General features: G+C 33.5%; 1 protein-coding gene across 8 annotated transcripts in view; it reads left to right on the top strand.

Annotated features, from left to right (window-relative positions):
• The window catches only part of SPOCK3 (sparc/osteonectin, cwcv and kazal-like domains proteoglycan (testican) 3), a 488523-nt gene extending 476155 nt beyond the window's left edge, over positions 1–12368 (top strand). For all 8 annotated transcript variants that reach the window (XM_011959650.1, XM_011959651.1, XM_011959652.1 and 5 more), the window contains 3 exons: positions 4189–4251; positions 7827–7964; positions 10658–12368. In XM_011959650.1, coding sequence (XP_011815040.1) covers positions 4189–4251; positions 7827–7964; positions 10658–10827 — 371 coding nt within the window. In that variant the 3' untranslated portion in view covers positions 10828–12368. The remainder of the gene's footprint in view (positions 1–4188; positions 4252–7826; positions 7965–10657) is intronic.
• Positions 12369–15577: the final 3209 nt, after the last annotated feature.

The raw sequence follows: 15577 nt of genomic DNA on the forward strand, positions 1-15577 counted from the left end.
TAAGTGTGATGTGATGCTGAGAAGAATGCATATTCTGTTGATTTGGGGTGGAGAGTTCTGTAGATGTCTCTTAGATCCACTTGGTGAAGAGCTGAGTCCAAGTCCTGGGTATCCTTGTTAAGTTTCTGTGTCATTGATGTGTCTATTGTTGACAGTGACGTGTTAAAGTCTCCCATTATTATTGTATGTGAGTCAAAGTCTCTTTGTAGGTCTCTAAGGACTTGCTTTATGAATCTGGGTGCTCCTGTATTGGGTGCATATATACTTAGGATAGTTAGCTCTTCTTGTTGAATTGATCCCTTTTACCATTATGTGATGGCCTTCTTTGTCTCTTTTGATCTTTGTTGGTTTAAAGTCTGTTTTATCAGAGACTAGGATTGCAACCCCTGCCTTTTTTTGTTTTGTTTTGTTTTCCATTTGCTTGGTAGGTCTTCCTTCATCCCTTTATTTTGAGCCTATATGTGTCTCTGCACATGAGATGGGTCTCCTGAATACAGCACACTGATGGGTCTTTACTGTTTATCCAATTTGCCAGTCTATGTCTTTTAATTGGACCATTTAGCCCATTTACATTTGAGGTTAATATTGTTATGTGTGAATTTGAACCTGTCATTATGTTAGCTGGTTATTTTGCCCATTAGTTGATGCAGTTTCTTCCTAGCATTGATGGTCTTTAAAATTTGGCATGTTTTTGCAGTGGCTGGTACTGGTTGTTCCTTTGCATGTTTAGTGCTTCTTTCAGGAGTTCTTGGAAGTCAGGCCTGGTGGTGACAAAATCTCTCAGCATTTGCTTATCTGTAAAGGCTTTTATTTCTCCTTCAGTTATGAAGCTTAGTTTGGCTGGATATCAAATTCTGGCTTGAAAATTCTTTTCTTTAAGAATGGTGAATATTGGCCCCCACTCTCTTCTGGCTTGTAGGGTTTCTGCCAAGAGATCTGCTGTTAGTCTGATGGACTTCCCTTTGTGGGTAACCCGACCTTTCTCTCTGGCTGCCCTTAACATGTTTTCCTTCATTTCAACCTTGGCGAATCTGACAATTATTTATCTTGGGGTTGCTTTTCTTGAGGAGCATCTTTGTGGCATTCTCTGTATTTCCTGAATTTGAACATTGGCCTGCCTTGCTAGGTTGGGGAAGTTCTCCTGGATAACATCCTGAAGAGTGTTTTACAACTTGGTTCCATTCTCCCCATCACTTTCAGTATACCAATCAAACGTAGATTTGATCTTTTCACATAGTCCCATATATCTTGGAGGCTTTGTTCATTTCTTTTTACTCTTTTTCTCTAAATTTCTCTTCTCGCTTCATTTCATTTATTTGATCTTTAATCACTGATACCCTTTCTTCCACTTGATCGAATCGGCTACTAAACCTTGTGCATGCATCGCATAGTTCTTGTGCCATGGTTTTCATCTCCATCAGGTCATTTAAGGTCTTCTCTACGCTGTTTATTCTAGTTAGTCATTCGTCCAATCTTTTTTCAAGGTTTTTAGCTTTCTTGTGGTGGGTTCAAACATCCTCCTTTAACTCAGAGGAATTTGTTATTACCGATCTTCAGAAGCCTACTTCTGTCAACTCATCAAAGTTATTCTCTGTCCAGCTTTGTTCTGTTGCTGGCGAGACACTGAGAGAGATCCTTTGGAGGAGAAGAGATGCTCTAGCTTTTAGAATTTTCAGCCTTTCTGCTCTGGTTTCTCCCCATCTTTGTGGTTTTATCTGCCTTTGTTCTTTGATGATGGTGAATGTCCTTCATATGGGGGTTTGGTGTGAATGTCCTTTTTGTTGATGCTACTGCTATTCTTTTCTGTTTGTTGGTTTTCCTTCTAACAGTCAGGACCCTCAGCTACAGGTCTGTTGGTGTTTGCTGGAGATTCACCCCAGACCCTGTTTGCCTGGGTATCATCAGTGGAGACTGCAGAACAGCAAATGTTGCTGCCTGATCCTTCCTGTGGAAGCTTCATCTCAGAGGAGCACCTGGCTGTATGAGGTGTCAGTCAGCCCCTACTGGAAGATGTCTCCCAGTTAGGCTACTCGGGGGTCAGGGACCCACTTGAGGAGGCAGTCTCTTTGTTTTCAGATCTCAAACTCCATGCTGGGAGAACCACTGCTCTCTTCAAAGCTGTCATAAAGGGACGTTTAAGTCTGCAGAAGTTTCTGCTATGTTTTGTTCAGCTATGCCCCACCCCCAGAGGTGGAATCTATAGAGGCAGGCAGGCCTTGTTGAGCTGCAGTGGGCTCCACCTAGTTTGAGCTTCCTGGCCACTTTGTTTACCTAGTGAAGCCTCAGCAATGGTGGACACCCCTCCGCAAGCCTCTCTGCTGCCTCACAGTTCGATCTTGGACTGTTGTGCTAGCAGTAAACAAGGCTCCTTCGTCATGGGACCCGCCAAACCAGGCGCAGGATATAATCTCCTGGTGTGCCATTTGCTAAGACCATCGGAAAAGCACATTATCAGGGTGGGAGTGTCCCAATATTCCAGGCACCGTCTGTCATGGCTTCCCTTGGCTAGGAAAGGAAATTCTGTCACTCCTTGTGCTTTCCTGGTGAGGCGATGCCCTGCCCTGCTTTGGCTCACACTCTGTGGGCAGCACCCACTTTCTGACCAGTCCCAATGAGATGAACATGGTACCTCAGCTGGAAATGCAGAAATCACCCACCTTCTGCGTCACTCACCCTGGGAGCTGTAGACTGGAGCTGTTCCTATTCGGCCATCTTGGAGTGATTATCTTTCTTTCCATTTTAGATTCTGTAAGATGAAATTTTTTTTAGATTTTGCAAGATTAAATTCACATATTAAACTACAAAATATATGTTAAGCACCTATCTCATTCTTTATTCCATTTTTTTACATAAAATGTAATAATTGAATATTTTGAATTCAATGTATTATATACTTTTAAAATCATTTAAATTAATTATACTTTGCCTTTTTACTGAAAAGTTGTACCACAGGACAATAAGAAATAGTATATTATTTTGCAGTTTTAATATTTTATAATGCCACTTTTATATAGCAAGCATTAACAGTCCGTTTTTAGACTATGAATACAAAATGCATTAAACTGCTTTCAGATAAGACTATATATATTTTACATATTATGTATGTATATAATTATATGCAGTTATCTCTTGATATCCAAGGGGTATCGATGTCAGGACTATTTGTGAACACTGAAATCAAGTCACTCAAATCCCTTCTATAAAATGGCAAAGTATTGACATATAACCTACACACGTCCTCTTATATACTTTAAATCATCTCTTTTTTTTTATGTTTTGAAAATTTTCGATTAGCGGTTGGTTGAATCTGTAAGTGCAGAACTCACAGATATGAAGGGCCAATAGTAAATATAAGAGTAACAATATAAGACAAACTATATTGTGACTATTTAGAATTATACATTTCTTTACAAATGTCCTCCTTTAAGAGGTTAAGTTTGAAAATAGGCAAAGATTATTTCCAAATTGGTTTAAATGTTTTCAGCTTATTTTTAAATAATGGCTTATCAGAAATAATTTTATATTATATCCTGTTCCTAAATTGCATATAGGGATGAAACTAAAAAGACCAATATCTCTTAACATTATACAATATTAAAATTTATAATAAGATCTTTAACATGGCTAGAAAGAAGCAGTAACTTTTTCATACATCACTTTTGTAACACAAAGCTATTTGTCTATATCATAGAAACATTTAAATGAGGGGAAAACATAATCAGTTAATTGCTTCAGCAGCAGTCAATTAGTTGAATTCACATTTCTGACTTGATTGGCCTTTTAAAAGTAAATAAGAAGTATTTTCATCATATAAGTATCTTTTATAGTTTTAAAAAATCTGATCCAGGCGTTCTGAGGAAAACCAAGGTGATATATATATATTGACAATTAGGAAAGTAGCATGAGTGCCCTCTCTCTATATATAGATAGATATTAGATAGATAGATAGATAGACAGATAGATAGATAGATAGATAGATAGATAGATAAATGATAGCTAGATAGATGATAGATGATAGATAGACACATGTATGTACCTATATGAATGTATCTTCATAAGTAAACCAATTAATATGTAATACGTGTCTTCTGAAGGCACGCAAAGACCAAGTGAAGTTTGATAACATAGAAATTACACTTTCTTTGTTTAACTACAATCCTCTAAGTAACATTTTTAATGTCATTGCAGACCCACCTTGCCAGACGGAGCTCAGCAATATTCAGAAACGGCAAGGGGTAAAGAAGCTCCTAGGTGAGTAATAGATCATTCTTCTGAAGGCTTTATTGCTTACATAAATAACCCCAGGGAAACAGCAACATAAAATCAATATTAATCCAACAAAGATAGACTGCACTAAATTTCAGCAACAAAATTTATGAACTTTTTGAAAGCCATTAAACTTACTTTTATTACCTTACCTATTGAAAGATATTATGTCTGTTTTATTACCCTAATATAATGTTCATTTTGAAAGTTATTAAGTAAAAAGAGAGATTTAAGCAATGCTAAAGTTAAAACATCAGCAGAAAATTCAGTTCTAATTCTTTGGTTAAGATTTAAGAGTTGATGGCAAATATATATATATATATGTATGTGTGCTATTTAAAGCAAGTAGTTTTATAAATTGGGTGAAAAGGTGCTCTGAGTACCTCAGGGAAATTTGAACAGACTTGTTAGTATTTTTCATTAGTATTTTTTACTACCCTACTTTTAATAAATAAATGTATAAGTAGATAGATAGATATTTCAGATGTTATTCAAATCCTTGAAATATTTGAATGTTTGGATATAAACAGATCATTAAACTATTACATATGAGTGGTTTATTCATATAACCATACAATTTTTTAATAAACTATTTTCGGAATAGTTTTAAATTTATAAAAATGGTGACAAAGGTACATAGCTTCCAAACGTTCTTCACCCAGCTTCCCCTAAATATAACGTCTTGCATATGCCAAATAATGATGGAACATTTGTAAAAGTCTAAGAAATTAGCATTGCTATAGTCCTATTAAGTAAGCTTCAGAGTTTATTTGGATATCACCAGTTTTGCCACTGTTCTTCTTTTTCTATTTTGGAATCCAAAGTGTGACACCACATATGCAACATTTATTTTCACATATATTAACATACTTGTGTATTTAGTGGCATATAACTCTGATGTCTCTGGATCTGATTAATCTGTTTTATATTTTGACTTACCATACTTGTAATTACAATATATTATGTTTAAATAAGAGGATTTTTCACATTACTTGCAAATCCTTGTTTCAGTGGCCATTGTACAGAATTAAAAATTTAGTGTTTTGTAATAAAACATTTTTAGGTGTGAAAATTACTGATGACAAATGCTACAATGTGTCATGTTTCTTTTAATCCTATTACAAGATGCAGGAGATATCACAGCCCACAAATGAAAATAATACATTCTGGCTGGGCACAGTGGCTCATGCCTGTAATCCCAACACTTTGGGAGGCCAGGGTAGGCACATCACCTGAGGTCAGGAGTTTGAGACCACCCTGGCCAATATGGCAAAACCCCACCTCTACTGAAAATATAAAAATTAGCCTAGCATGGTGGTGTGTGTCTGTAATCACAGCTACTCTGGAGTCTGAAGCAGGAGAGTTGCTTGAACCAGGGAAGAAGATGTTGCGGTGAGCCAAGATGGTGCCACTGTACTCCAGCCTGGGTAACAGAGCAAGACTCCATCTCAAAAATAATAATAATAATAATAATAATAATAATAAGTTCTTATATAGGTTTGTCTTGGCAAATCAAAGTTTAGCCGTGTACTATAAAGAAAGCCATTGAAATTCAACTTAAAAGTATTTTCTACTTAAGGTCTATCGGTAGCAAAAATCTGTCAGAATACAAGTTTTGATTATATGAAGGTATAAAAAAAATTTTGTGCCCATTTGGGAAGAGTTACCTTCATTATTCTTTCATAATATAAATGAAAATTTTTATAGAGAACACTAAAGGCTTTAAGCATTTCTTCTAATTTGGGTGGGGTATTATATGCGTCTGAAATTGATCACTTGTTATATACGAGTATGGTGCCACAGGTCCTGATTTAGAGATTCAGTCTTTGAAAGGAAAAGAGAGTACTCTTAAGAATTATGCTAAAACTGTAGACATCAACCAACTTTACTGGCATAAAGTATCAATTATGGTCATATTAACTATACATCATAACATGTATATGTCAAATATGTCAAATCATGGTAATTGTAAAAGCTGTAGATGTAACAATGTTGAATTTTTTTCCTTATTGTTTTGTGGCCTTGAATCCATAGAAAGTGTTCTGCAGTTAATGATATTCTGTATGTCTCATTGAAAGATTAGCAGTTCAGCTATTTGAATAAATATAGTTTTTTTAACTGTTAATAATTTGCATATAACAATTTTTAAACTTTTTGAGATAGTGAAATTTTGATGCCAGATGGTTACATGACTAAGTTTTGTCTTTTATCCATTTACTTATTTATTTATTATTTATTTATTTATTTATTTATTTAAATTCACCAACAACTATCATGCTTCTGGTCACAGAAGAAAAAATAGTCAGAAAATAAAAGCAAATATTCTTATCTCCTAGAACTTAAATTCTGGTTGGAGTACTTATAAAGAACATGATTTCACTTTTAAATTACTAATTAAACATTTATCATGAGCATTGTACCATGGAGTATGTTAGATTTTATAGATACAAAAATAAGTCTCTGGCCGGGAACGATGGCTCATGCCTGTAATCCCAGTATTTTGGGAGGTTGAGGTGGAAGGATTACTTGAAGTCAGGAGTTCGAGGTCAGTCTTGACAACATGACGAAACCCCATCTCTATTAAAAACACAAAAATTAGCCTGGTATGGTGGTGCATGCCTGTAATCTCAGCCACTCAGGAGTCTGAGGTAGGAGAATCACTTGAACCTGGGAGGCAGAGGTTGCAGTGAGCCGAGATCATGCCACTGCACTCCAGCCTGGGCAATGGAGCGAGACTCTGTCTCAATAAATAAATAAATAAATTTGTCTATCTGTTCTACTATTCCCAATAGACTGTGTTCCCTCTAGACCATGGGTTTGAGATGTTGTTCATACAACAATGAAAATGAAGAGAACCTAAATATTTCTAACTATAGATGATATCACAATATAGTGGTGAAAGTACACAGGGACAGTCAACACACACACACACACACACACACACACACACACATACACACAGAGAACGGAAGAAGTAATCAGGAATCTTTCACTTGAAAAGAAGACTTTAGATTGTTGGTTACATTTAAGTCACATCTTAAAATGGAAGAGAGAAGAGAGAGATTCATAAATAATGTGTAAAGAGACAAAACAGTGTTGAATTTGGGAAAAACATAGAGCTTGATTTGGAAAGAGCTTGGACTATAGGAATGAACATTTCGGGAAATGAAAGTAGAAAGTTGCCAGTGATGGAGGCAGATGGTGACAGATCTTCTGCCATGCTAAGTGGTCTGGGTGAATTAATATAAGCATGGCACAATCAGATGTTAATTCTGTATTGTGCCTCTGAAACACTACCCTTTGCACAGTGAGAACTAATGAAATAGTAATTTGCTTAACAAAAGAAATGAATCCATGAACTATAAGCAGTTCACTGTGGCAATGGCCAGCTCCATGATTTCTTCTGAGGCATCACTGGTATCTATCCTGGAATATAGTGGACACTCCATATGTGTATGTCTTTAATGCATTAATGTATAATTTGGTGCCTATCAAAAAGGCTCACAGCTTATTCGTAAACTACATGTGTGTGTTTGTATGCCTGTGTGTTGTTTCAACAGGACAGTACATCCCCCTGTGTGATGAAGATGGTTATTATAAGCCAACGCAATGCCATGGCAGTGTTGGACAGTGCTGGTGTGTTGACAGATATGGAAATGAAGTCATGGGATCCAGAATAAATGGTGTTGCAGATTGTGGTAAGGAGAAGGGTTACTTATTTCATAATTTCCCAAGCACAGAATTAAGTGCTTTAGAGCCTCATTCATTTGTTCAAGCATTTAATCAGGACTTACTCTATGCAAAGACTATATAGAATATATAGGGTGGAGTAAGTGACAAAAAAACTTACTCCTAGCATGTTAAAAACTTGGATAGATAATAAGTGGTCATTGCATAATTTAGATTTTCTAGAGAGATTAATTAAAAGCTGGGTTCCTTTCCTACTTCAAATTTAGAAAGTGGTTGAGGTACTTCTTTTCCTCTCAGCTGAAGCAGACCTTTTTCATTCATCCTACTGCAAGTCAATAAACTCTGTTTATCATGGCTTCAGATGACACCCTTTTGTCTGAATACCTCTGGAGATGGTGACTTAGGGAATATGTGGGTTAACCAGCCAAAGAAATACAAACCTTTTTAAAGTAAAAGTTCATAAATTACAGCTCTGTGAGCATGTTTCCTTGTACTTGAGTGAGGAAAATGTAATTTCATTGTTTAAAGGGAATTATAGTTAATATTCAAATTCTTTTTTAGGAGCATGCATTTTTTATATATATGTTTAAAATAGAATGTAAAAATTAGTTGAACATAACATACATGCATTTTAAAGTTTCCATTGTGGTACCATTTGTACTTCATAAAACATTTTTCTAGAATGCAAGTGTCAATTTTGTTTGTATTATAGACAGTTTTCATGACAAAAGCCACTTCATTGTACACACACACACTCTCACACACACACACACACACACACACACACACACACACCCCAGGAATTAATTCATTGTGTTTCAATTAATATAAATGATCAAAAATGAAAATAAAGTACTTTTTAGCCTTGCATTTTAGAAAATATTTAGATGTATTCTTCAAGCAAATTTTAGACTAATAAACTAAGACTGTTAAGAAAAAAAGATAAACAATAAAAGTAATCTCATTTAATCTTTAAATTCCTGCTGTGAATCCATTTGTTTATAACATTTTTAATAGCTTAGTTTTGTTTGCTGACCTGGCCAATGAAATTAGATTTAAGTAGGAAGAAAGAGGATTCAGTAGCTGTCTTACATAAATTTTACATATAGGGAACACATCTTTGTAATATGTACTGTAAAGTAGTTGCATTTTAAATTACTTCAGTTGTCATTGATGACAATGATGGATACATAACTTTTTTATGTTGTAAATAAAAATTATATGGAGATGAGTTCCTTAAGTGAACAGGAACATTGTTTTCAGAACGTGGACATCTGAATTTTCTTAACATTTCATAACTAATACAGCAGATGAAGTTGGAGAAAGAAACAATATTTTCTTCAGTTAAGATGGGAATTTTATTGTGTTGTCTTGTGAGATCAACTAATTTATAAACCTTGAATTACAACAATTGGATTTGTTATAATTAGATACAAAAGAATTATAAGAATAAAATATTAGAAGGAGTAGAAAATAAATCCACACCAGCATTGGAGAAGTTGGAAAGTCAATACGCGGTGAGTTCTAAGATGTATGTGCATTATTGCCTCCATAAATATTAATAGTTATTATTATTTTTTTATTTTTTTTGAGACGGAGTCTCGCTCTGTCGCCTGGGCTGGAGTGCAGTGGCCGGATCTCAGGTCACTGCAAGCTCCGCCTCCCGGGTTTACGCCATTCTCCTGCCTCAGCCTCCAGAGTAGCTGGGACTACAGGCGCCCGCCACCTCGCCTGGCTAGTTTTTTGTGTTTTTTAGTAGAGACGGAGTTTCACCGTGTTAGCCAGGATGATCTTGACCTCCTGACCTCGTGATCCGCCCATCTCAGCCTCCCAAAGTGCTGGGATTACAGGCTTGAGCCACCGCGCCCGGCCCAATAGTTATTTTTAAAATATTTTGTAAAATATTAGTTTTCTGTTGCTGTAATAACAAACTCCCACTTAGTGGCTTAAAACAACAAACGTTTATCCTACAGTTCCCTACCTCAGAAGTTCAACACAGGTCTCACTAAGCTCAACATTAAGATGTCAGCAGGAGGTTGCTCCTCTCTGGAGGCTTTAGGGGAAAATCTATTTCCTTGCCCTTTTCACCTCTTAGAGGCAGCTTGCATCCCTTGGTTCATGGACTCTTTCCTCTAATCTTAAGCCGACAACATTGCGTCTCTGATCATTCCTCTGTAATCCTAGCTCCTTCCCACTCTATCTGGAAAACATTTTCTTATTTTAAGAACCTAAGTGACAATTTGGATCCACCTGGATAATTCAGGATAATCTCTCCAGTTCAAATTCCTTTACTTAGCCGTATTTGCAAAGTCACTTTTTCATGTAAGGTAACATATTTATAGGTTCTGGCGATTAGGAAATGGGCATATTTGGTGGGGCACTTTTTCTGTCACACTTGTAGAAGAAATTTTAAATTAAAATGCACAGTCTGACATGAACTTCTATAAAAACTGGGCTGAGATCAATCTTGCATAACACACCTCGATAATGATTCTGCTTTTAGTACATACATTTTAACAAATGATAGATTTTTAACATGTGGTAATTTTCCAGAAAATGGATCTTTCCTTATCTTTGATAAATAAGATAGAAAAGCAATTACTTTTTAAAAAACATTCTTAATTTTCGTAAGGATTTTGTCTTTCATTAATTAACACTATTCAGTCAAATAAAGGTAATGTTTATGTTCACTTTTTTTAAGCTATAGATTTTGAGATCTCTGGAGATTTTGCTAGTGGAGATTTCCATGAATGGACTGATGATGAGGATAATGAAGACGATATTATGAATGATGAAGATGAAATTGAAGATGATGATGAAGATGAAGGGGATGATGATGATGGTGGTGATGATCATGATGGATACATTTGATTGATGACAGTTGAAATCAATAAATTCTACATTTCTAATATTTACAAAAATGATAGCCTATTTAAAATGATCTTCTTCCCCAAAAACAAAATGATTCTAAACCTCACATATATTTTGTATAATTATTTGAAAAATTGCAACTAAAGTTATAGAACTTTATGTTTAAATAAGAATGAGTTGCTTTGAGTTTTTATATTCCTTACACAACAAGAAAATACATATGCAGTCTAGTCAGAGAAAATAAAGTTTTGAAGTGCTACTATAATAAATTTTTCATGAGAACAAACTTCGTAAATCTTCCATAAGCGAAATGACAGCCAGTGCTTGGGATCGTACATGTTAATTTTTTGAAAGATAATTCTAAGTGAAATTTAAAATGAATAAATTATTAATGACCTGGGTCCTGAGGATTTAAGAAAAATATGCATGCTTTAATTGCATTTCCAAAGTAGCATCTTGCTAGACCTAGATGAGTCAGGATAACAGAGAGATACCACATGGCAAGAAAAACAAAGTGACAATTGTAGAGTCCTCCATTGTGTTTACATTAATAGTGGTGTTTTTAACTATGAAATTATTCTGGATCTCATAGTACATTTTACAAAATGGCAAGAATGGAAAACCATGGATTCTGAAAGTTAAAAATTTAGTTGGTCTTTCCAATGTGTATTTTAATTTGGATGGCAGTCTCATGCAGATTTTTAAAAATACTCTTTAATAACATGATTTATTTGACTTTCTAGATTTCTTTATCTTTCTGACCAGCAACTTAGGTTTCAGAATTTAAATTAGGAAGACAAAGGGAAAGATTGATTTAAACCATATTTTTACAAAGTTTGTCATTTGCCCCAAGGTCAAATTTTAAATTCTTAATTTTCATTTTATTTCTCATTTTAGATAAAAATTTGCTTTTAATCTTAGACTTATGTTATTTTTGTTAGTAGTGCCGAAACCTAGAGAACGTATTGTATGGTGCCTTGCAAAAATAGAAATAGAAAGATTTTAGCATGCATACCAATATAGTATATTATGCAATATATAAGCACACCTAATTAACAGATTAATAACAGTAAAGGTATTGCTGCTGGGATGAAGAAAATGGGATATGTTTCTTCCTTTTTTTCTATTGTTACATAATTGCCATGTGGACTTGTTTATGATTATTGTGTACAGTAGCATTTAAGATTTAACTATAGTAAAAATTACTTTAACCTCTGTATTTAAGTTAGCATGTTAATTAATTGTGTAGACATTTTGGCACACCATCACTTTTAACTATATCAGACCAATGGTTTTGTGCCCATAATAAAAATGGAAAATCCTGTTGAATGTTACATATTGGTATCTTTAATTTCAACAGTGGGTAAACTGGTTTCCCAGTATACAATTCATTGAAAGCAAAATTGATGAATTATTTCAATTTAATTTATACACACTCAATACAAACTTTAATGTTGACTTTATGTAATATTTAAAGTATAATGCATTTTCTTTTTTACTGTTTATGTATAGTTTACAAAATAAAGAATCTTATAACCAAATTGAACTGTTCCTCAATGGTTTTTCCAGAATACACATAGTAGCATGAAGGCTTCTTAATCGAGTCTTTGATTTTTAAAATGAATGCATCACAAACTAGCTAGGGGAGTTTCCTGAAGTTTTAGAATTTCAAAATTAGAGCTCTTGGAATCTTAAATATTATTTTTCAATGTATGTTAAAAATGTTTTTTTGTTGGTGGTGGTTTGTTTTGTTTCATTTGTCATAATATTGTAAAATGGATCATATTTTTTTCAAGGCTGTATTTTAAAACCCACTTTTATGGTGTCATGCTTAACATATTTGGCTAAATTTCTATAGCAACAGCATTTTGAAGAGTGGTCAGATAGCCTTGTCTATTTAACAAATGTATATAAATATAACTGATTGGGAAGAGACAAAAACGAATTATATACAGAGGTTTAGCAAATGAATGTAACATAACAAATATAGTAATGTTGAAGTTAGGCTGTTTTTCTAAAGAAGTGTCTCTTAGACTCCCAAGAAAGCAGTTAAATCAACAGCCAATAGAAAATAAAAAAAGATTACACTATAAAACTTTATGTAAATTATTTGTATACAATATATATTTGTGTGTGTATAAAAATTCTATTTGTAATGTATATTAGGTCTTTTCATCATTTAATTAATTTTAAATATTTTGATACAATACAATTATGCCTATACATTTATCCCTCCAAAATATAAATATTTGACAGCTACTGTAAATCAGACAATATTCTACACACTAGATATTCATTAATGAACAAACTAACTATGAAGTGTAAAGACAGGCAATACATTTATTCCTAGTCCATAATACAACATGGCTATAATCTCCACTGGAATAAACCAAAGAAAGATATTTACTAGATTTAATTTGAATAAGAAACGAGGTATTTTGAACCCCCCAATGAGAGTCCTTGATAGAAACCCCAAATCTTAACATTTTAATTAAAAAAAATCCAAGTATGTCAACAGTTTGTTCTTTCTTAAATTGAAATCTGATTCATAGATATAAAGTCATACAATACAGTCCATAATAGTGTCTTATCTTTCTCATCTGTGTTGTTTAGAAAGCATACATGCAACTCAAAAATTCAAGACATTCAGAATCACAGCAAATTGAAAACTGAAACATTAGAGAAAATGAGTAGAAGAAACATACAAATAAAATAGCAACTGTTCCTTTTATGCCAAAACTCTAATATGGAAATTAATGATGCTTTATTGTTGTGCCTATCGGGGATGGTAATTCTGCCTAATACTATTGAGGGAAAAAAGTTAGGTTTAAAATAAGCATGAAAAATTTTAATATTGATCAAAATGATATGTGACCTAATTCAAATTCTGTATTTCTGCCAATCATTTAATAGAAAAAATCCATCGAACCAAAATATCAAAATTATTAGCAAAAATGTTCTAACTAATAAAACAGCTGCTAAGAGTACTTTATTCTGTGTATACATTTTTACAGTATTTTTATTTTACATGAAACTGATGATGTGAAAAGTAACTCATAAGCATTGATCCTTATAGGCTAGTGATAGTTTATTTAGAGCATATTTACAGAATTGCAGGAATAAATACACATTTTGTAGCAAACATTTTGATGAATTATTTTATATAAAATTAATGAAGTGTCATTGTTGGCTGTATGCAATAGATTATTAAGGGCTCCATACCCAGTCTACTTTTAGAGATTTCTAATAACTTGGCGGGAAAGTGGAGAATGAGCCACACTGAATACAGCCATCATAAGTAATGTGCTTGTTCTGCCAGACACAAGTGTGCACATATGCACAAACATGTGTGCACACACGATTAGTCCAGTGTTTTCCTCGAATTTAAAATATTCAGTACATTGATTCACATTTATTTTTCTTATGTTTTGTTCATGATGAATAAAGAGTACTAGACCATATCATACATTACTCAGATGAAGTAAGAAAATTTAAAAATCTAGAACATTTAAAGTGGTATGAAGATATAAATAAATGATCATATGAGCTCCTTGTAGCTTATTCTATTTGACATTATTTTAAACCTAATAGCTGATATGAAGGTTAATATAATGAAAGGCAACATTTTCACTCTTTCTAGTACACATTTTTACAGAAAATATTATCAACTGTTTAATTCTGTGTTTTAAAATTATTTCATGAATTATAACTTGGCTTCATGAAACTTTTATTAATGATTAAGTCAATGAACACTTCAAAAAGAACATCTTAAGCTTTCGCTGTATACAATATATATGTCATCCCTCCTGGGACAAGACAAATCAGAATTGTCCTTTTGAATAGTAATTATTTTCTCTCCTTAATTATATATGAATATCTGTTGTCATTATTCTACTTAATATCTTTACCTAATTTCTATGTCTCAGTTAAAAGCTTAGCAAGTAAGTGAATATATGGTTCGACTTGATTTAAAATGGCAAAGCAAACCATTGTAGGTGGAAAGATGTTTTTTAAATTGCAACAACCAATAAACACCATCACATCCATATTCAACTCTTTCAAAGACATCTTTGGGGAATACATTTTTAATATATGTTAATCATCAACCATCCCATTCATCGTTAAATATACAAATACATGCATTTCTAGGTTTGAAGTCTATATGCCTTATCTTTCTTATCTGTGAAATGTAGCTTAATATATTTATCCTGGAGAATTTATGTGAAGGTTACATGCAATACAAATTTAAAGCAGGAGCACTGTGTTTATCATGTAGTAAATGTCCACTAAATGCTGATTTTTTTTTCAGATCTTTAAAATAGGTTAACAACAACAGTATTACTGAAGTTTTCAAGATGTGCTGTAGAATTATCTTCTCTTTTTACAGCTTTATTCACAGTAATTCAAACAAATGATCCAGTTGATAGTACTCTCATACACTAAATAGACATAATAAATCGTGCTCACATCATAGAGCCAGTGTGACGATGAAATGAGTTAACACCTGATGTCTGGAACATAGTAAATACCAAATAAATGTAATTATTTTTGTTACTTATAGAAGTTTATGAGGCATAGTAAAAGTCATATGAAGAAATGAAAAAATAAACTTTAAACCCAAGTATCTTAATTAGTTGGTTTCCCTAAGTAATTATTCATTTTTGAATAGATGTATTTCAAGAGAAACATGAACTAGAGTTGATGTCAACTTACTATATGTACCATACATTAAATGTCATATACATTAAAT

Source organism: Colobus angolensis, unplaced genomic scaffold, assembly GCF_000951035.1.
Source record: "Colobus angolensis palliatus isolate OR3802 unplaced genomic scaffold, Cang.pa_1.0 Scaffold5, whole genome shotgun sequence".
NCBI lineage: Eukaryota > Metazoa > Chordata > Mammalia > Primates > Cercopithecidae > Colobus > Colobus angolensis.